The following is a 21,330-nucleotide window of genomic DNA, read 5'->3' on the forward strand; positions in this document are numbered from 1 at the left end:
ACGCAACTGGTGCTCATGTAAAGCTCTCCGATACCTTCGGGTCGAGTATGCGCTTTATAGAACTCAACAAAACAACTGTTCCATCTGCCGATGCTTTGGAGCTGAAACTCTAGTTTTTGTTAAAGTTCTGGGATTTTCAATTGTTCCCTGTAATCTGCCATGCCATAAGCTGATAAGCTGCAGAGTGCTTTCTACCACTAGTCTGTGGGGGTTCTCTGGTGGATTCTGGAGAAGTTCATGAAATAGGAAAAGATACATTGGAGAATCCTGAGAAAATTCTATCAGAACTGCATACCAAACTTGAGCTCTCCGTATTGGGTTTACTAGGATCAGGTCTGCCTTTTACTGTCTCGGTTGGGCGGAGAGGTGTGTGCTCATTGCGAATGGGAGAAAAGCGCAACCAGCTTCTCTGCTCCAATCCTGAAGGAAGGTGTCCACTGATGCACTACGGACTAACAATTTTAGGTCATTTAAATATATGACCACAGTAGCCGTGGGAGCTTTTCTGGAAACTCACCCTTTGTCATTTACTGATAATCTTGCTCTTGTTGTATCCTCCTTAGAAAATTGGCTTGAAATTTGTGTGAATAGCATCGCCCCTCTTAAAACGCGAGTAGCTGATAGAGGAAGACCTTCTGCTCCCTGGTTTACGGAGGAACTCAGGAAGAGCAGGAGTGCCTGTAAATGCCTAGAAAGGGAATGGAGACAGGATTATGATCCACGGGCCAGGCTAACCTATAAGAACGCACTAAAAGCTTACTATAAAGAAGTTCGGCTGGGAAAAATGAACTTTCTCCACGAAAAAACTGAGAAAGCAGGAAACAAAAGTGAAGAACTTTTCAAGGTCGTAAAAGACTTTACGGCCCCTGCTGCGCTGAGAAACCCTTTTGTTCCTACGAATGCTTGGGCTGACAGCATTGCTCAGTTTTTTTTCAATAAAATCTCTGCTCTACAGTCCACTTTTGTAGCCGCTGGCCCTGACTGTTATGGAAATCTGGATAGTCTTTTTTTACAGTCACCTCCTTCTGTGAACTGTCTACTCCATATTCCAGAATTGCCTTTAGAAAAATCCTTACTCCTTCTTCGTTCCCTCAAGACAGGATCTCCGGTCGATCCTTGCCCGGCAAAGATTCTGGCTTCAATAGCAGAGGTAATTAACCCGGCAGTTAACCGGGTGCTGAACCTCTCACTATCCAGGGGGACAGTCCCAGATAGCTGGAAATGTGGGAAAATTCTTCCTCTTCTAAAAAAAACCCTCTGCCGATCCTTGGACTGCCAGCAACTATAGACCTATTTCACTGCTCCCCGCCTTATCCAAGACTCTGGAGAAATATGTTAATCAGGTTCTCGGAGAGTTTGTAGAATCCAACGGTGTTCTACACGCTAGCCAGTCAGGCTTCCGTGCCAATTATAGCACCGAAACGGCTCTCCTTGAGATCTCGGAGTCTATAAAAGTTTCTTTGGATAAAGGCGGGAAAGCAGTATTGGTATTGCTGGATTTATCTGCAGCCTTCGATACCGTTCCCCATGGCCTTCTTCTCGATCGTCTTTGGAGGTGCGGTATCGGAGGCAATGCTTTACAATGGTTTCGGTCCTACCTTACCAATCTCCAGCAAGCTGTTTGGATGGGGGCCTCAAAAGGAGGGGACCAATCTATGAATGTGGGAGTTCCCCAGGGTTCTATCCTGAGCCCCACATTGTTAAATGTGTATGTTGCTCCCCTGGCACAGTTGGTTGAATCTTTTGGCGTTAAAACCGTCTCCTACGCGGACGATACGCAACTACTGTTCACATGTGCCAAAGGGGAAGTATTGGATGGGAAGATGATTAGATTGTGCCTCTCGGCGGTGTTTAACTGGTTCAATATTAACCACCTTCGATGTAATTCTGAAAAATCAGAAATGGTTTTCTTCGGTTGCTTACCAGAAGATGATTGGCGTGATTGGTGGCCATCGGATATGTCACCTCCAACCGTCCTGGCCACGACGGTAAAGAACTTGGGAGTTAAACAGGACAGTAATCTTTCCACGGTCGCCCAGGTTCAATCTGTGGTTGGCACTTGTTTCGGACTACTTAGGATGTTGCGTAATTTTTTACCTCTGCTTTCTATGTACCACAGGAAGGTAGTCTTACAAGCCTTGATAGTTTCTCGGCTAGATTACGCAAATGTTCTTTATCTAGGTCTTCCGGAATATTTGTTTAATCGGCTGCAGGTGACCCAGAATGCTGCTGCTCGAGCAATTTTTCTAGCTGATCGCCGTACGCACACGTCCCCTCTGCTTAGATCACTCCATTGGCTCCCTGTACGTAAAAGGGTAGCTTTTAAAGCATTAATACTTGCCTTCAAGGCCTTCCATGACATCGGCCCCTCCTATCTAAGTGCCAGATGCGTGCACTATGTCCCCGCCCGTAATCTAAGGTCCTAATCCTCTCGTTTGCTATTGACCCCTAGGTTCTATCGCACTCGGATGGGATGTCGGTCTATCCAGGTATGTGTGTCGGCACTCTGGAATAATTTACCCACTGAGTTGCGTGGGGAAAATGATCTCTTGCTGTTTCGTCCCAAGTTAAAAACGCTGTTGTTTTGATGATTGGTTTCTGACTTTCTGAGGGTTCTGTTTTTACGGGTTTCCTTGTCAGCGCCGGGACACTCCTGGGAGTAGCCGCGCGCTTTTATAAATGCCAAGTAACATAACATAACATAACATAACATGCCGCGTTCAGGTCCAGTTTCAGGCTGAAGTGCAGTTCTACTCGGTGGTACAGTATTGAGGCAAAAGATCAAGAATGAACAAGCTCCATCTGTTGCCATCTCTTTGAATCCCACTGAGTCCAGTTTCTACAGGCTCATGTCCTGCGAGTGTCAAGAATGCCAAATCACCACATTGTTGTATGTGTCCAGGAGGTATTTCCCCATCAACTATATATGGCTGTTGAGGCAAATGTTGCAGAATTTTCTGGCCAGTTCCTAGCAGGCCTTTGATGTTTTCTCTCCCAGGTGGTTGATATAGCGTACCTCTGAGATGCTGTCCATCTTCAGAAGGATGCATCTTTAAAATCGGTCTTTGGTCCAGCACTGCAACACATAAGACCCTGCCAAGAGTTGATGGGAAGTCTCTGTTCTTGAACTGACTATTTTCGTCACCACAACTCGCTCCCCAATCACTTCTTCTGACATCTGATTCGGTGTTCAATTACAGGTTGGAACCGAAGATCACTCTCCTGCTCCATGACAGATAGCCAACATCTGTTTTCCTCCTTGGCCTTGTTCAATCGAGGTGTTTCCGAATAGTTTAGTCCCCTCCGAAGATGGTAGTCTACTCACCATTGATGGGTCATTTAATGCAGTGGGTGCTGGGAATATGGTCTGTTTGGATGGCAAGAGGAGGCTGATCAATCGGGCAATCTGATGTAGGATGTGTTTGGCCGTGAAAGATCCTTGTGAAGTTCTTGCGTAGTCTTTGACATTTTCATTGAGGGGGAGGCTTAAGGTAGTCTCATTGAAGTCTATCGCGAACCCAAGGAATGTGGTGCTTTGTGTTGGTGTAGGTACGGCCTTCTTGTTAATGATCAAGCAGAGAGATTTTAATAGGTTCTGAGAGCCTCCCCAGACATTGATCCAGCAGCAGAATGCCATCTAGGCTGACCATACCACTTGCTCTAAGTGCAATGTTGAATGAATGTTGAAGCCTCAATTTAAATTGGAGAAATATGTAATAGAGTGGGAAATTGGGATTGGTGAATGTTCTCCATCTTTAAGTGGAGGAGTACCAGCCACTCGTTGAAGTCCTTAGGATTTATGACCAGGCACTGTCCACCATCCTGCTCTGCCAGTGAGAGGTTGCTCAGGAAACCCCGTTGGAGTAAGATCACCCTCGTGAGGTCTGTGCACCAATCCGTGTAACATGGCCATGCTGACGCGATTCAAGCCATTGAAAGTCGAGTGCAAAGTTCAGAAGCGTTTCCACTGCTCTGCAAGCAAAATAGGGAGAGGGGGGGAAAATGGTTAATTTAATCATTAACTTTACAATCGGTTACAGTGCGTAAGACATTCCTAGACCCCTCAGAGCAGAGCTGGAATCAATTAACTGAAGGTCTCCTGGAGCAGTGAAGAAAGAGGGGGCATGAAGAAAGGGACAGGGTTATAAGAAGCAGCCTAGAATATGATTGGATGGGACCTAGTCTTTCCCTTTCCCCAGTGTTGCTGTGAAACTTAGTTTAATATTGTTATGATGTTATGGTTATTGGAGAGAAAAAAAGGGAAAAGAGTAGTGTTTTCCTCACCTCTGGTCCTGACACAGAATTACAGGATGTGTTTCAAATGTACAAATCCTTTAGCTGTCGCTGCTCTACTGCATAGCACTAGTTTTCAGAAGAGCCTTCAAACCTACATTTGTAAAATCTAACTTTTTTTTATTATTTTTTTTTTAGAAAAAACAGAATAGGTGCTTGCTTGGGTAGGCAGTGTATGTGCAGGTGGCTGCCAGCATCACGTGTGCTTTTGTGTACTTGGTGCATTCTCCCAATGCAGTGGAGTGGGGATTTTAGAAGTTGTCATCTTATCTTTTGTTGACCTGCTAAATTAGAGGGCTGTGCTTGCAATTCCTTCTTCAAGGTCTCATTGGTGTAGTGTCCTTCCACTTAAATAAAATGTGCTCAACCTCTGAAGTGATGAGGACGAGGAAAACAAAAATAGTTTGTGAAGTAATTTCTGTGCAGCACTTAGTAAAATGTTCCTACGCATACCTTTCTCTGCCTTTCTTCCTTTAGAGACGTATAGTGATATCTCAGTTATAAAAACACTTTCCACCCTTCCTCGTTACCATGTGTTACTACTGTTAACAGTACAGATTCCATTATCTCTATTTGCAGAGCTGAAGGATTTGTCAAAGGTGTTTGCTGACGACCCAACTTCCATTCCTCAAGGAAAGTACAATGAGGCAGTCTATAGGTGCAGAAAGTGCAGGTATGATTTATTTCTGTAAAAATTAAAATACAAATTACTAGGCACCTGCTGTGTAAAACTAATCACACCCCCATTTTAGGTCTCTCCTAGGCAGAGCATGCGCTGTCTCTTCGAGACATGTGGTGTCTACTCTGTGGGCTTTCTGCACGCCCATCTTTTTTCATTGGTTCCTTGTAGTGCCCCTCATACAATCTTGCTTTTCTATGGTCCCTTTGTTGTTTTTGTCCCGCCTTTTGGTGTTTGGTTTCCTCCCATGGTGCCTGCCCCTGTTGCATCCTGACTTACTCGTTCATTTATTTATGGTTTGTCTGACGCACAATTTTTTTTCTTTCGGCTTATTTATCATTGCAGCCGCATCTCCAGCTCCGTTGCTTGCTGACGCCCTTTCCTTCCCTCATCCCTCCCGCTACGTTACTTTAGCACTGCCTCAGACCTTGTCACTTGACACGTGCCATAAATGTTTCACGTAAACAGTGTTTTTTGTTTCCGGCCGCCACACTTTATCTTTAATCATTGTGGCTGCAGCCCCCACTCTGTTTCTTGTTGCCCCCATCCTTGGCGGCCCTGCGTCATCATTACTGCTGCACCTCCCACACGTTGCTTGTTTACATCTACATCCCAAAGCGCTGCTGAGGAGGAAAATAAACATGGAAGAACAGCTGGAGTAGTGATTTGGGGGCTTGGATTGGGATGGGTTGTGTGATGTGGGTGGTGGGTAGGGGTTTTTGTGCTTAGGCTTTCAACCCTAGGGGCTCACGAGAGTTGCTTCACGTCCCCCAGCCACATTGTTTACTTCTGCAGGGCTCACGCTGGCAGCTACACATCAGTTGATATTCAGGACTTAACGGGGTCGCCTCGGTCCCGGCAGGGACACCTCCTCTCCAGCACCCTCCACTCGCACTGAACATTTTAACTCTGATCCTTCATATTTTTGGTGTCAACAGTGTCCACTCACACTTCTTTAGAGCTTCTGACTCTTCCCACATACCTGCATTTTCGAGTGTGCAGCGCCTAAGGCTCCAGATATTCCCCCTTGTCAAATGGAAGCATCCGCGTCTGCCATTTTTTTTCTAGGGTTGCCTTAATTTGCATACAGCATTTCCATTCATAAAAAAAGAGCTGGCACGAGCCACTGTTAGGAGGAGGGTGCGAGGTGTAGAAGAGTCTGTGATCTCGCCCAGCCGGCTAGGTGAGGGGGAATTGCAGCCGCCTATAGTATAAGCAGATGGCCCTATTCCACTCTGCTCCACTTGGTCTCTTGGAAGGCAGGATAAGGCCCAAGACTGCACAACCCTGGATGGACCACCTGGTTGGTGCTGTGTGGGCCACCTCAAACTGAACAGTTTGTGGAAATGTACTGGTTCACACTGCCCTTTAAAGCTTGTAGGGTGTGAACCTTGATTCCATGCAAGGTAGAGCATGGGGCCCTCTAGCTTTCGCTGCGCCTCATAGCCCTTCTTAGTGACATTTGAGACTTTTTGCTAGTCTACAAATAAATTGACACTTGTTTAAAAATGATCCTCTGGGTAGCTTTTTAACAGTGGAAAGCCCATGAAACCCAATATGTCACTCTAATATCTTAAGTAGGGCAGTTGGGTTTAACACCTATGTACATTGTTTAAATAAGCACATCGTTATAGATATTAGATTCTTACACTTTGAAGACGAGCTGTATTGCTGCAATACTTGTTCAAAATCACCAAACTTTAGATTGGTTTCTCCAAGTTTTAAACTGCCCGGATTTGGGTCTGTTACTCCCAAAGCATTAGCTGTTTATTTCTCTACTAATAAAAGAAGGAAGGAAGGCTGCAATATGCTTTTGATGCAAATATTAAACAAAAAAAATTAATAAACATATTTGCCTTACTATTGTTCCATCTAATTTATAGAACGTTTGAAAAGTAATTTCAGCCTCCAGTGTCCCCTAAGAATCAATGCAGGGCAGGATGATGCCTTTCATTTGCTCCTTTAGGCACTGCCCAATGGCAGGATCAGATTGGGACAGAAAATAATCCTGGGCACCAAATTAACAGTGGCCCTCATTGGTTAACTGCATAGTTAAAAAATTGGCCCTTGTTTGCAAATGTAGGCAGTTGTGAACTTGTTCACGCATGCTGTGTAAGTATTTTTCAATGTTTAGAAGACTGCATGATTTGAGCTTGTTCTGGGAATTGGCATGGTGTAGGAAGGTAGGTTTTGCTTCTATGGTTACCCCTACTTTTTGCCTGGCGCTTAGCTGTATTGACTAGTCTGACTGGGATCCTGCTAATCAGGACCCCAGTCTATCTGCTTTCTCCCTAGATTGTTGTGTTCAGTACTTAGGTACACCCCAGATTGGATACTGGGGGTACCCTTATAAGTCCCTAGTATATGGTACCCATTTACCCAGGGCATAGGTAACCCAGAGGTCTCCCATGGGCTGAAGCATGTATTATGCCACCCATGAGTCACCATTCAAAATGGAACTACAGGCCTGCCATTGCAGCATGTGTAAGCTGGTGCTAGCACCTCTTACTAAAGATCTAGGTTTCCTATATCTAGGATCACTGCACTTAAAACCTTTAAGTCACCCCTATAGCAGGCCTTTGCAATCCTGATGACATGGTGCATGGTTCTAAGTTAGAGGGTTTTTCCTGCATTAGCAGGATACCCCTGCAGCCTACAGAGTCCATTCTCCTGGGTTGTCAGTGAAGCAGCCATATACTATACAGAGGGGCACCACGTAATTACGCGATGAGCATCTCAAACGGCTGCAACGAAGCCTATCATGTTTGGTATCAAACATGTTGGAATCATACCCCCACACTGTAAAAGGTGTGGGAGGTATGATTCCAAGCACTGGAAGAGCCCTCTGTTAGGCTATGTGTTTCCGATACCAGCCTTCTTGACCCGGACAGCACAAATGGTTGCTGCTGACCAGAGACACGATTCTGCCCTCCTGCTGCTGAGCCAAGCTCGAGCAGGGGAAGGCAGAACAATAGACACAGGGAGGTCTGACCACCTCCCAGACAGGGTTTAGTGTATTTGGGTGGGGTAGATGCGCTTGCCAGCGCCACTCAGTTTGCATGAGAGGCACATTTGATGTCCTTGTGCATAGTCCAGTTCAAACCAGTTCTGAAAGCCGTTGGCTCCCGCTCTGGTGCGAAACTGGACAAAGGACATGGTAGTAAACTCCCCACTGTCCAGACCCTTCCATGGGAGGGTCCACTGATTCTTCCCAACACTTTCCCTAGGGTACTTAAGGGCTTACCTGGGTGTAGATCCCTAGATTCGTCGTGGGATAAGATTCAGATCAGATACCACTTCTGCTTCAACCGTCTGGGCACTCTAGAATTTGCTGGACTTTCTTTTGGGCTCAACTTCATCCCCCTTTCAGTCTGCTGCATCGTCTGTGCCTGTGCATCATACAGGAAGCTTCCAAGGCCTGTGAAGCATCAAAGACACTTGAGGGAAATCTCCCTTGGAGTGAAGGAGTCACTCCCATGCATTCGCAGGCACTGCAACTAAGTTGACCGGTCTGCTGATCCTGAGCTCCTCCAGACTCTGAATGGTTCTGCAACACAGGTGTTGGTTTTCCAAAGCTCCTGAGGCCTACCCTGCCCTCTTACCAAGTTTGAGACCAGGATCCTTCGTGGGGGCTGCAATATTCGAACCCTTGTGCACCGCGTCAACTTGCAGTTGCAAATGCTTGTTGATTTCTTTCCAAGAAGATCTTAGGGCTCCAACTAGCCCCTACCTCGAGCATCTCCTGTGACTAGAATCTTGGGCCACACCACGTGTATCGTGGCCTGCATCATTTGGTGAGCTGCTTGGTCCTCTCATGACTCCAGTGCCTCCGGCCTGTGGGTCCACTTGAGGGTCATACTTTTTTCTTTTCTGCTAGACCCTGCCTTGACTCCCCTGCCTTTGGTGAGTCCCCTGTATCTTGCTGGTCCCGACGTTGCTCCTTCTTTGATTCCTGCGTTGGTTGCTTTGCCAAGGCTTGTTGGTGTTCCCGCCAGACACCGACCCCTCAGCACTTGACATCCTTCGTGGGACAGCTCGTGCACGACTCCTGGTCCTCCTCAGCGTTGCCTGGTCCTCACAGCTGCAGAGTCAAGGTCCTTGTTGCCCATCCTGCAACATCCGACATCGTCTTCGGGTCATCCCTGAGTGAAATAGACTCTGTCCCCTCTGTTTGCAGGTACCTCTGATCTAGAATCCACTTTCAGATTCCACTGGACACTTTCTCCTTCTGCAACAGCAGCACTTTCCTGAAGTCCTCCATTGGGTTCGACGGCAGTTTCCTACACCAATTCACACGTATGCACCTGGCTTCCCTGGTGTAGGTAAGGTGAGTATTAGGGTATCCACGGGTGGGGTGGCTCTCCAACCTTCTGTCTTCAACAGGGTTTCTTCAGGGTCCACTGGGAAGGGTCCTTAATCTTCAAAAATCCAACAACGACTTACACGTAGAGTTGTTCGGAGTACGCAGCCGTTTTCCCACTCTGCACATGCTCTGTGGGGTCCCTATGTACTCACCTTGGGTGGTTCCTGGGGTCCCCAGCACTTCTACATCCTCTCGACATTGTCTTGACCCAAGTCGTGGTTATTGTACCACTTTCTTAGTATATGGTTTGCTCCCCCCAAGCCCACACCCCACACCCCCCATACCTCCGGGGTCCACTGTGTATTTTGTGCTATTTACTGTTTATTTGCTAAAGTATTGTGCACATTTTGCATATCTCCGGGTAGGAGATATTTCTATGTGCTAATGAGTATTATATAATAAATACATATTTTATGCATTCTGGTAAAACAAGCTGCTTTACACTCCTTCTGGACTAAGCCTGACTTGGAGAGCTTTCTATGGTTGTCTACGACCTCTTTAATTACCATAAGGGTTGTCTGGACTGGTGCAAGGTGTCCACTTACATAAGTGTACATCATATAAAAGGCCAGCTTCTCACACACTGAGGCAGCATACACAGCCTTGAACCCGGTTCCCCCTTTCTATAGTCAACCGCTCTGGATGTTATTCTACATTCTTTTTCTTAACCAATTGTCACTTTTGGCATCCCAAGGCGTTCACCCAACAGGAATTTAGCAAGTATTACCGTGGTGATAATACAGTATTTTCTCTTTTTATATCTGCATGTTTCAGCCATTTTTTGGAGGGGCGGTTGGCACAGGGAGAGCACGCTGAAACTTGAAAGCGGTTCCCCAGGTTCGAGGCATGTGGGCTGCTGAATTCATATCTGTGCATAGATCGCCGCCTAGTGTTGGGTCCAGATGTTTGCACGTTGTTGTCCTGGAAGAGTCTTCGAAGTATCCTGAGATAGGTGACTCCTCCCCTGGACCACAGTGCGCATGGGCATCCTCTCCATCCTCAGATTATTTTTTTCCGCTATTGGGTTCGGATGTGCTGATCTTGACTCAAGCTAGGAAAATTTAGTTTAAGGCCAAAAGGCCTTTAGTTTTCGTCGGTACTGTTCCCGCTCGGTATCGACAGCTTACTTGCTAGTTTAGCAAACTTATCAAGTTTTTTCGGATCCGTTTAATTCGACCATCGACCTTACATCGACTATGGAATCGAGGACCCCATTCAAACGGTGTCCTGTTTGCCACGCCAAATATCCACATATCGACGTCCACCCGGTGTGCAACAAATGCCTCTCGCCGGATCACGATGAATCGAAATGTATGGCCTGTGCCCGATTCCGATCCAAGGAGACTCTCCGGAATCGACTGGCAGCGAGATTAGAAGCGCAGCAATCGGCACCGGCCCCGACCAACATCTTCAGCACCGAGGACGAAGATATTGAAAGCGTGGAAGACAAACTCCAGCCCCGCTTCCGAACACGATTCCCGATCGGAAGACGCCGATGAAGCGCTTTTTCACAGGGAAGAAGCCGACGATGAGGTAGGAGACTACGATGAGGCCTTTGGGGCCGAAGAAGATGGCTCTGGTGAAGAGCAGGGCCTACCCGTCCAAACGGAGGCTATCAAAGTGCGTCAGTCTACGGCTCCGGTCGAGGGATCGCCTTCGGGCCTTACCCGAGATCAATCCCACAGTTCTTCGGCCCCGCCTTCTGGCCCGGCCTCGAACATCCAGCGAGAGCCATTATTACCAAAAAAGACTGGTTTCCCTTCAACGAAACCAAAACCAATCGTCGCACCGGTTCAACAGAAACCGAAAGTGAAACTGGCAGTGGTCGGCTCGAAGACCTCCACTCCTTCGACGCCAGCCAAAACCATCGGCTCCGAACGCACAAAACGGGATTTCGGCGCCGAACTCACTGCAGCGGATGTCGACCCGAAAAGGAAGGCCATTGGTACCGCCAAAGCGCCTCGGCCCCCGGCACCGAAGCAATCAGCCCCGACCACCAAGGTTAAAATGGCCGCTCCATCGGAGTCCACTTCCAAGGCAGCGACTAGGGTCCAGTCATCGACGCCGTCGACCGCTACTACCTCTCCTCGATTCGATGACCCTGTGGCTCCAAAGAAGTCCACGCCTACCTCTACAGAACCACTCGGCACCAAAGAACCTTCGGCGTTCTCGGTGCGACAAGTTGCAGCGTCATTGCAACGCATCAGAGAACAGGCAGCCCTCCAGTCCACGTCGGGCTCCGACCCGAAAAAGGCTCGAAAGGCACCTTCGGCACCAACCAACATCACTTTTGGTTTGCCGCCGTCCACAGCGCCAAAAATGTTTGAGATCCGAACACGTGTCAACCAGACAAGGTCCCCATCTACTGGACACTCTCCTACTGGGCCTTCACCGTCCCAATTCATCGACGCCGACACCGGCAGACTCATGCTCCGAAAACGGAAGGTCACGCCAGACCAGGCTTTGGACTCTTACAGAATCCCTCTAAAGCAGAAACTGCCAGCAGAATCTGAACCGGTTCTATATAAAGGCCTGCACACCTCCTATCCAGATCCCCAGTCCTTTTCTCCGACGCCCTCCGACACGGACGCAATGGAGGATTCCATGGGTGATGATACCACCTACCCCAGGGATATAGATCCTGAGGAGCAGCAGGACCCAGATCAAGCTTGGGATGACCCTGCAGACCCGGGTGCCACAACAGATACCCAGGACACGCAGCTTTACGGCGCAAAAACATCTCCCACAGAGGACACTGGTGCCTTCAATGCCCTCATAGAACGTGCTGCAGCCAATCATGGAGTGCAACTCCACTCTGACACAGTTGAGGACGACTTCTTGGTGGACACTTTCGCCTCCTCAGAGAGGACTGTCAAGACTCTGCCCATGTTAAAAGGTGTTCTCAAGCCAGCAAAGGACATTTTCAAGGAAACAACCAGGGCACGGGTGATAAACCCCAGGATTGAGAAAAAATACAAACCTGCGCCCGGGGACCCTATGTACATTAGAGGTCAGTTACCTCTGGACTCCATGGTGGTTGCTAACGCTCGCAAACGAGTGCACTCGCAAACAACTGGTGATGCTCCTCCCCCGGACAAAGAGTCCAAGGTGCTGGAGACCTCCGGCAAAAGGATTGCAGCCCAAGCAGCAAACATCTGGCGCATTGCCAATACACAGGCACTCCTGGCTCGCTACGATCGTTCACACTATGACACGCTAGAGTCACTACTCCAACATCTACCAGACGAGTACAAAGAGGCAGCGGAGCTCCTCATCAGAGAGGGACAACTTCTTACAAACGCATCCATTAAGTGTGCACTAGATTCTGCCGACACAGCTGCGAGGGCTATAAACACCAGCGTCATGTTACGCCGACACGCTTGGTTAAGAATCTCCGGATTCAAACCTGAGATTCAAAATAACATCCTAAATCAGCCTGTCAACCCCGACTACTTATTCGGACCAGAAGTTGACACCACCTTAGAAAAGATCAAAAAGGACACTGACGCTGCAAAGTCAATGGGGGCTCTGCAAACGCAGACATTTCGTAGTGGCTCCTTTCGTCGCCCCGGAAATAGGGGAGCGGCAAGAGGACAGGGGTCACAGCAAACATACAATAAAGGGGGCACCTACGATACAAACAACAGAGGTGGATATCGTGGCTCCAGCACCAAGGGCAGAGGACGCGGTTACGGCAACACCAGGTCCTCACCCAAGAACAAACAGTGACGCCCTCTCCCTTCCCCCCAACCACATAACACCTGTCGGGGGGAGACTCCAGCGGTTCCTGTCCACGTGGAATACCATCACCACGGACAGGTGGGCAGGGATGTTATCCGAATAAGTAAGAAAGTATACTAGTACCACCTTATAGCTGAACACTTGGCAGTATTGAATTTGCATGACAACTGATTATCGTAGTTGTTAAGAGATAAGATCTATAATGCTTGTCACAATGTGATTGTTATTTATATGTTTGTGTCCCTGTATATATTTTTCTCTTTCAGGCATTTTTTCCTAACCTGCACTAGTCACCACTTATTAGGGTGCTGTATGTGTGGTAAGTGTCAAAATTAAGCCACTACCACTACCAATGAGTGTGTGAATCACCTGGTCCTGAAGAATTGCGGTTACTTTACTTAAGCAAGAAACATGTTGACCATCTATAACCACAGCGTAATACAGTCAATCTAACTGTAATATTACGCACTCTATTGTTTTTATTGTAAGAGTGGGACCACAGTCATTTAATAAACACCATTCAGGTTCCCCACTACTTATTTTTAATACACTCCCCTCACCACACACTTCTCACTTGAAGGCCCTTACCTGCATTCACCCACCGGCAACTATGGAATAAAGATCTCCATTAAAAGGCGCCATTGGGGTCGCCGATCGGGGATTGCAGCGCCGCCCCGATTCGGAGCAGACCCGATGATGACACTTTACATCTGGGCCACATGCTGACGACATATGACAGCTAGTCTGCCGGGTGTGTGAGGGTCTTTTTCCTAAAGGAGGATTTTCCTCCTGACCTCAGGGACTCATTTATCTCTTCTTTCACCAGTAATTCTCTTTAGGAACAGCATACTTTCTTACTTATTCGAATACATCTGGGCTATGTATGCTGGACCTGTCATAAACAGCCCCTGTTCCTCCTCTTTTTAAGTATCATGTTTTGCACGGGGTCATCCCGTAGGAACCACATAGGATACCAGAGACATTCATTATTTTGAAGCCTTGGTCCATTCACACTACATAAGGCATTAGATTATCTGTTGGCCTTATATATATATATATATATTTTCTGTTGTGTTACACATTACCTTCCCCTGATTTTGGGTACATTGGCTGCCCCTCTATCTCAGACTAACCTTACACTCAACCATGGATGATTGCCAAGGTTTGAGTTTTGGCGATGACATAGCTGCAGAAATTCTACGAACTCCGTCTCTTCTGGGGCCTGATAACAGTTCCACCTCTGGAGCCCAATCAGACGACCTCATGACCCTTACCACATTGAAACGGGAATGGCTTAAAATTACATTGCATGGAGCGATGATGACAGAATACCTGAGGGCCAATATCGCCCCGAATGGGTTAATTGTAAAAAATTTTCCTCGCCTCTTTCTCGACGATATGATTTTCAAAAAGGAATGGTCCCTGGTGTCATGGAAATGCACCAGGGACTGGTTGATTCTAATAATTAATACGTCCAAGAGACTAGCTGATGCTCTTCTGATCAGAATTCAGAATGCGGAGGGGGCTGTTAAAGTCACCTTAACCACGGCAATTTTCAAAACTAAATTGTCTGAAATCAACAATGAAATAGCGGAGAACAAAGAGTTTTTAATGAAACAAAAGATTACCAAACTACAAAAAGATATAAAAAAGTTTGATAAGGAAAAGGTTTATCCCTACCTTAAGGCGGATTATACATCAACGCTTAACAGCTACTCTTCTGAAGAGGAGTCTAGTGGTTCCAGACGCAACTCCAATACGAGTAGCGATTCCAGTGGGGGCAGCTTCTCCAACAATCGGAATAGACAGAGACAACAGAACTACTCCCACTATCCTATGATCCCGTTCCAGGGACAATACCAGCCAACCCCACCATTCTGGCACTTTCCCAACTTCCAACCGGGTCCCCCTCCGCCCCCTCCCTTCTACCAACAAGGCCCCCCTTTTTTAGGCAGAGGCTGGGGCAGAGGAAGAGGGCGGAGAAGAGGAGACGACAAGAAAGTGCACTGGCAGGACCAACCCTCAACATCCATGGAGACCAGGAGCCAAGCCCAGAACAAGAGACGCTAGTTGTTAACCTCTCTTCCCGCACTCTAGATGACACAGAAAGGCGTGTACTTGAGAAGGGTCTGGGCTTCGTACCTACTCCTAAGGTCGATCACTTTAAAGAAATGTGTGAAATTCAGGCCTTTTTTCGCAAAGTACGCCTTAGAGCTTACTTTCAGGATGGACCGGAGGGTCAATGTGAAGACTCTGGCCTCCGTAAACCTTCTACCTTTACACCACACAGCGGGATGGTCCCTAACGAGGTGCTAACTTATGAACAGGCCGTTCTTAAAGATTGGAAGCAAGCTAAACCTACTGCGACCTTCCACAATATCACCAACGAGGAAGAAGCAGCACTACGCTCACTTAATGACGACCCCCTTATCACCATAAAACAAGCAGATAAGGGTGGCGCAACGGTAATCATGTCAACCTGTGATTACCGCACTGAGTGTGAACGCCAGTTACGGGATAGGAAATACTATACTCCCATCCATGAGGACCCCACCAACAGGCTCAAAACCCTGATCGCGAGCATGGTCTTCCATGCCGAAACTCAGGGCTGGATCACAAAAAAAGAGGCTAACTTTCTAGTCATCGGCGAACCAAGAACTCCCTACTTCTATTGTCTCCCCAAAATACATAAGGGCACTAATCCGACCCCAGGGAGACCGATTGTTTCGGGGATTGGTTCCCTGTTGGAACCCCTCTCCCAGTTTGCAGACTACTTTCTTAAACCTCTAGTCCAAAGCACCCCTTCATTCTTAAGAGACACCACCGATGTACTCAGGCTTCTAGAGGACACCCAACATCAGGGAGAGGTTGACTTCCTCATCACCCTCGATGTTGAGGCACTCTATACGAATATCCCCCAGAGGGCTACCCTTGATGTTATAGAGGATGCACTGAGTAGTCTGGAATGGGTATCACCTACCCCCCGCCCTTTCATTATTGAATGTGCCACTCTAGCTCTTACAGAGAACTTTTTTGAGTTTGAAGGCCAATTATTCCATCAGACACAGGGCACGTCGATGGGGAGTACCTTTGCCCCTAGTGTGGCCTGCCTCTACATGGCAGCATTTGAGGAACGAGCCATCCATAATGAATCGAACCCTTACAGAGCTAATATCCTTTTGTGGAAGAGGTTCATTGACGATATTTTGATCCTTTGGAAGGGTGATCAAGCACACTGCAACGAATTTTGCCAATGGATAAATACTTTAAATCCATATTTAAAATTCACGAGTACCATCGCTGACCACCAGCTTCCCTTTCTGGACCTCCTGATCATATTAGACGATCATCAAATGAGCACCACACTACATCGTAAACCGACTGACAGAAATAGTCTACTACATTTCAATAGCTACCACCCTGGGGCGCTCAAACAAAATTTACCCTTTGGTCAATTCCTCCGTATTAGGAGGAATTGTAGTGCTGTTACTGACTTCAAAAAGGAGTCACAAACCCTCATGACCAATCTTCTCCAGAGGGGGTACCAGAACCGGGACATCCAGAGATCCTACAAACGTGCCCGCAACAATAACAGGGAAGGGTTACTTGAACCAAGAGAGAAAAAAACTGACGACTGCCTCACCTGTGTGATCACCTACACCCCTAACTCTTCACAACTCCAGAAAATCATTAACAAACATTGGGGTATCCTCCACACCGGGGAACTTACAATACCGAACCCCCGTTTTGCCTTCAAACGCACCACCAATTTGAAGGAGAGATTAATACATACTAGACCCAAACCCAAACCACCAGTGAACACCAATCAATCGACTTTATGGAACCTTCCTCCCGTCAGGGGCCACTACCCTTGCGGTAACTGTGTGGTGTGTCCTCAAACTAAAATAACCAAAGACATTGTCTTTCCTAATGGGATCACGTGGGAATGCAGAACGCACACTAACTGTAATACTGCCTACTGCGTTTATCTGATAACCTGCCCGTGTAACTTACCTTACATAGGGATGACGACTAGATCAGTGAAGACGAGAATCATTGAGCATCGGAGTAATTTCCGATGCAAAAAAATGAACACTAGGATGACCAAGCACTTTTGTGAAAATAACCACTCCCCTGACTCTTTTAAGTGGGTAGTTCTCCAGTCCCCTAAAAATGTCACCAAAACCAAACTGTTCACCCTGGAGCAGAGGTGGGTGATGAGACTGTCTTCGAATACCGATGGATTGAACGAGGACATCCCGTGGAGCAGCCTTACAAACATCTGACGTGACTGAACTAGCTGTCTCCGATAGACGTTCTGTACCTGTGTGCCCCCCTCGTTTAAGCATGTGACGCTTAGACACCAGAGCATATTAATATATGTACCTACAGGCATCCTCTGATACGCTTAGTTTCCCTAACATGCAAGTTGTCAACAAAATGATCACTTCACATTAGATACCTATAGATATCCTATGATATATGCATGCCAGTTTCCCTAACATTCGAACTGGCAACGTAAAATATGCGAGTTGGCAACACAATGATGACATTACATCATGTGCCAACAACACGCATTTGTCACTTATATAGATACCTTTTCGCGGCTCGATCTGTGGAATTACGTCAAGTCCAAACATTCTAGACTGACACGATTTCATTTGGTTACCACAGCAACCACAGCTCTAACAACCAATAAGGGCTCCTCACGTAACACTGTTGTCACACGTGACCCCGCGTCATCATTTCCTGTGGTTTACACGGCGCGTCCTGCTACACGCCCATATCCCTCTCTTTTCCTCTACCGGATGTAAACATCGCGCACTAGTCTCTCCGCCAACATCTCTCTGACGGAGCAATTAGTGCACGGCTCGGATTGGCTGGTTTGCGCTAGATAATCCCTTCGGGAGTTCTGAGATTCGTCCCCCGAGTCGGCGTGGATCAAGGGTAGGTGGATAGGCGTCCTGTACTACGGACTTCTGTAAGTATCCCCTCGTGGCTTCTGGGTCCTCATTTTCTGCGGATTTCCTTACTATATGATCATGCTACTAAATGATCAGCTCTCTATTCCATTTTCTTGTGGCTGCACCTTCTGCCCGCTGGTCGCCGCTCTGTGTATCATTAGGACACTGTACTATCCGGTGTCTGCCTCCAGCGCCAGCTCGTTGGATTTTACAGCCCTGCAGTGAAGGGTGAGTGGTTGAACTAAAATAAACTGTTATCTCTGCCCCGATGCCACCAAACACCTCGCGCATCCGGCGTTCTTAATTTTCTGCCCTAGCACCAGTCACAGTGGGAAGTGGTCAAAAATACATAATTTTTTTTTTTTTTTTTAGAATTCTCCTGTTTTTAGTCCACTTCTATAGGGTGTTCACCACTAGTACCACCTTATAGCTGAACACTTGGCAGTATTGAATTTGCATGACAACTGATTATCGTAGTTGTTAAGAGATAAGATCTATAATGCTTGTCACAATGTGATTGTTATTTATATGTTTGTGTCCCTGTATATATTTTTCTCTTTCAGGCATTTTTTCCTAACCTGCACTAGTCACCACTTATTAGGGTGCTGTATGTGTGGTAAGTGTCAAAATTAAGCCACTACCACTACCAATGAGTGTGTGAATCACCTGGTCCTGAAGAATTGCGGTTACTTTACTTAAGCAAGAAACATGTTGACCATCTATAACCACAGCGTAATACAGTCAATCTAACTGTAATATTACGCACTCTATTGTTTTTATTGTAAGAGTGGGACCACAGTCATTTAATAAACACCATTCAGGTTCCCCACTACTTATTTTTAATACACTCCCCTCACCACACACTTCTCACTTGAAGGCCCTTACCTGCATTCACCCACCGGCAACTATGGAATAAAGATCTCCATTAAAAGGCGCCATTGGGGTCGCCGATCGGGGATTGCAGCGCCGCCCCGATTCGGAGCAGACCCGATGATGACACTTTACATCTGGGCCACATGCTGACGACATATGACAGCTAGTCTGCCGGGTGTGTGAGGGTCTTTTTCCTAAAGGAGGATTTTCCTCCTGACCTCAGGGACTCATTTATCTCTTCTTTCACCAGTAATTCTCTTTAGGAACAGCATACTTTCTTACTTATTCGAATACATCTGGGCTATGTATGCTGGACCTGTCATAAACAGCCCCTGTTCCTCCTCTTTTTAAGTATCAGGGATGTTATCCAGCACGGTTACTGTCTCGAATTAACCTCCACTCCACCCACAATACCGCCAAAGCACCGTCCTATGTCCTCAGAGCACTTAGCATTATTGCAGCAGGAAGTGCTAAGTATGCTGCAAAAAGGTGCAATAGAGGTCGTGCCCGTCCACCAGCAAGGGACAGGGGTGTACTCTCTGTACTTCTTAATACCAAAGAAGGACGGGTCACTCAGACCTACACTAGACCTGAGACCCCTCAACCACTACATTCTCTCAGAGCATTTCCATATGCTCACCCTACAGCAGGTTCTCCCGCTGCTCAGACAGGGAGACTTCCTAGCCACACTAGACCTCAAAGATGCGTACTTCCACATCCCCATACACCCGTCACACAGGAAATATCTCAGGTTCACTATTCAGGGGCAGCACTACCAATTCAAAGTCCTCCCCTTCGGTGTGACAACAGCACCCAGAGTTTTCACCAAGTGCCTAGCTACAGTGGCTGCACATCTACGGAGACTACACATTCACGTCTACCCTTACCTGGACGACTGGCTTGTTCAGGCAAAGTCAGCCCAGCAATGTGCCAACCACATGTCTCTCACCATTCACCTTCTTCACAGTCTGGGATTCTCACTAAATTACCCAAAATCACATCTCCAACCCGCACACGTACAACAGTACCTAGGTGCGACCATAGACACTCTGGCAGCCACAGCTCAGCCAAATTTAGTGAGGATCAACAGCATGCAGATGCTGATTTCAAAGTTCAAACCTCAACACTCCCTTCCTGCGCGAGTGTTCATGCAGTTGATAGGCATGATGGCCTCCTGCATTTTCATAGTCCCACACGCGAGACTACATATGCGCCTGCTTCAGGAGTGCTTGGCACGTCAATGGAATCAGGCTTACGGGCAATTAAAAGACCTAGTGTTGGTGAGCGGTCGGGCATACAACTCTCTGCATTGGTGGAATCCACAAAACCTTTGCAAGGGCCGACCGTTCCAAGAGCCTGTTTCACAAATAATACTGACGGCGGACGCGTCTCTCCAGGGATGGGGAGCTCATGTACTCAATTACACAGTGCAGGGACTATGGACAATACAACTAAAGAAGATGCACATCAACCTTCTAGAACTGATGGCAATCTTCCTGGCAATGAAGGCGTTCCAAGTACACTTGTGCAACAAAGTCGTGTTGATCCGGACGGACAACATGACTGCCATGTACTACATACAGAAGCAGGGAGGAACACACTCTCCACAGTTGTCTCATCTGGCTCAGAGTATGTGGAAGTGGGCCATTCAGAGGAACATATTCCTCATGGCGGAACACCTCCCCGGCAAGGACAACCAGATGGCTGATCTGCTCAGCAGACACAGCCACCAGATGCACGAGTGGGAGCTACATCCGTCAGTACTCCAACCGTACTTCCAACAGTGGGGTCATCCAGAGATAGACCTATTCACCACACACGAAAACGCAAAATGCCAAAGCTTTGCCGCCAGGTTCCCACATCCACAGTCGCAGGGCAATGCGATATGGATGAACTGGTCCGGCAGATTTGCGTACGCTTTTCCCCCAGCGCCATTGATACCGCTGGTGGCACGCAAACTGCGACAGCACTCACTGACACTCATCCTAGTTGCTCCCACATGGACGCGCCAGCCATGGTACACCACCTTTCTAGAACTTTCCGTGGTGCCGCATCAAAGGCTGCGGATCAAACCTGCACTCTTAACGCAGAACCATGGCGAAATTCAGCACCCAGATCCGCAACAGCTGAACCTGGCAATCTGGCTCCTGAAGTCTTAGAGTTTGGCTACCTAAACCTGCCACCTGACTGTATGGAGATCATTAAGGAGGCCAGGAGACCCACTACCAGAGCCTGCTATGCAGCTAAATGGAAGAGGTTTGTCATCTACTGCAACAACAATGACATTAACCCGCTAGACGCATCCATTCAAAATATAATCTGTTACCTCTTACACCTATACCGATGCAATCTGGCATACACCTCAATACGTATCCATTTGACCGCAATAGCAGCCTATCTCCAGAACAGGCAGCACC

The 21,330-nt window shown here is 47.4% G+C and overlaps 1 protein-coding gene across 1 annotated transcript in view; it reads left to right on the forward strand.

Moving 5' to 3' along the window:
* The window catches only part of DUSP12 (dual specificity phosphatase 12), a 204,736-nt gene that overhangs the window by 139,312 nt on the left and 44,094 nt on the right, over nucleotides 1–21,330 (forward strand). Inside the window, exon 5 of the mRNA XM_085602900.1 lies at nucleotides 4,873–4,966. Within this exon, the coding sequence (XP_085459026.1) occupies nucleotides 4,873–4,966 (94 nt within the window). The remainder of the gene's footprint in view (nucleotides 1–4,872; nucleotides 4,967–21,330) is intronic.

Source organism: Triturus cristatus, chromosome 4_2 (genome assembly GCF_964204655.1).
Source record: "Triturus cristatus chromosome 4_2, aTriCri1.1, whole genome shotgun sequence".
Lineage (NCBI taxonomy): Eukaryota > Metazoa > Chordata > Amphibia > Caudata > Salamandridae > Triturus > Triturus cristatus.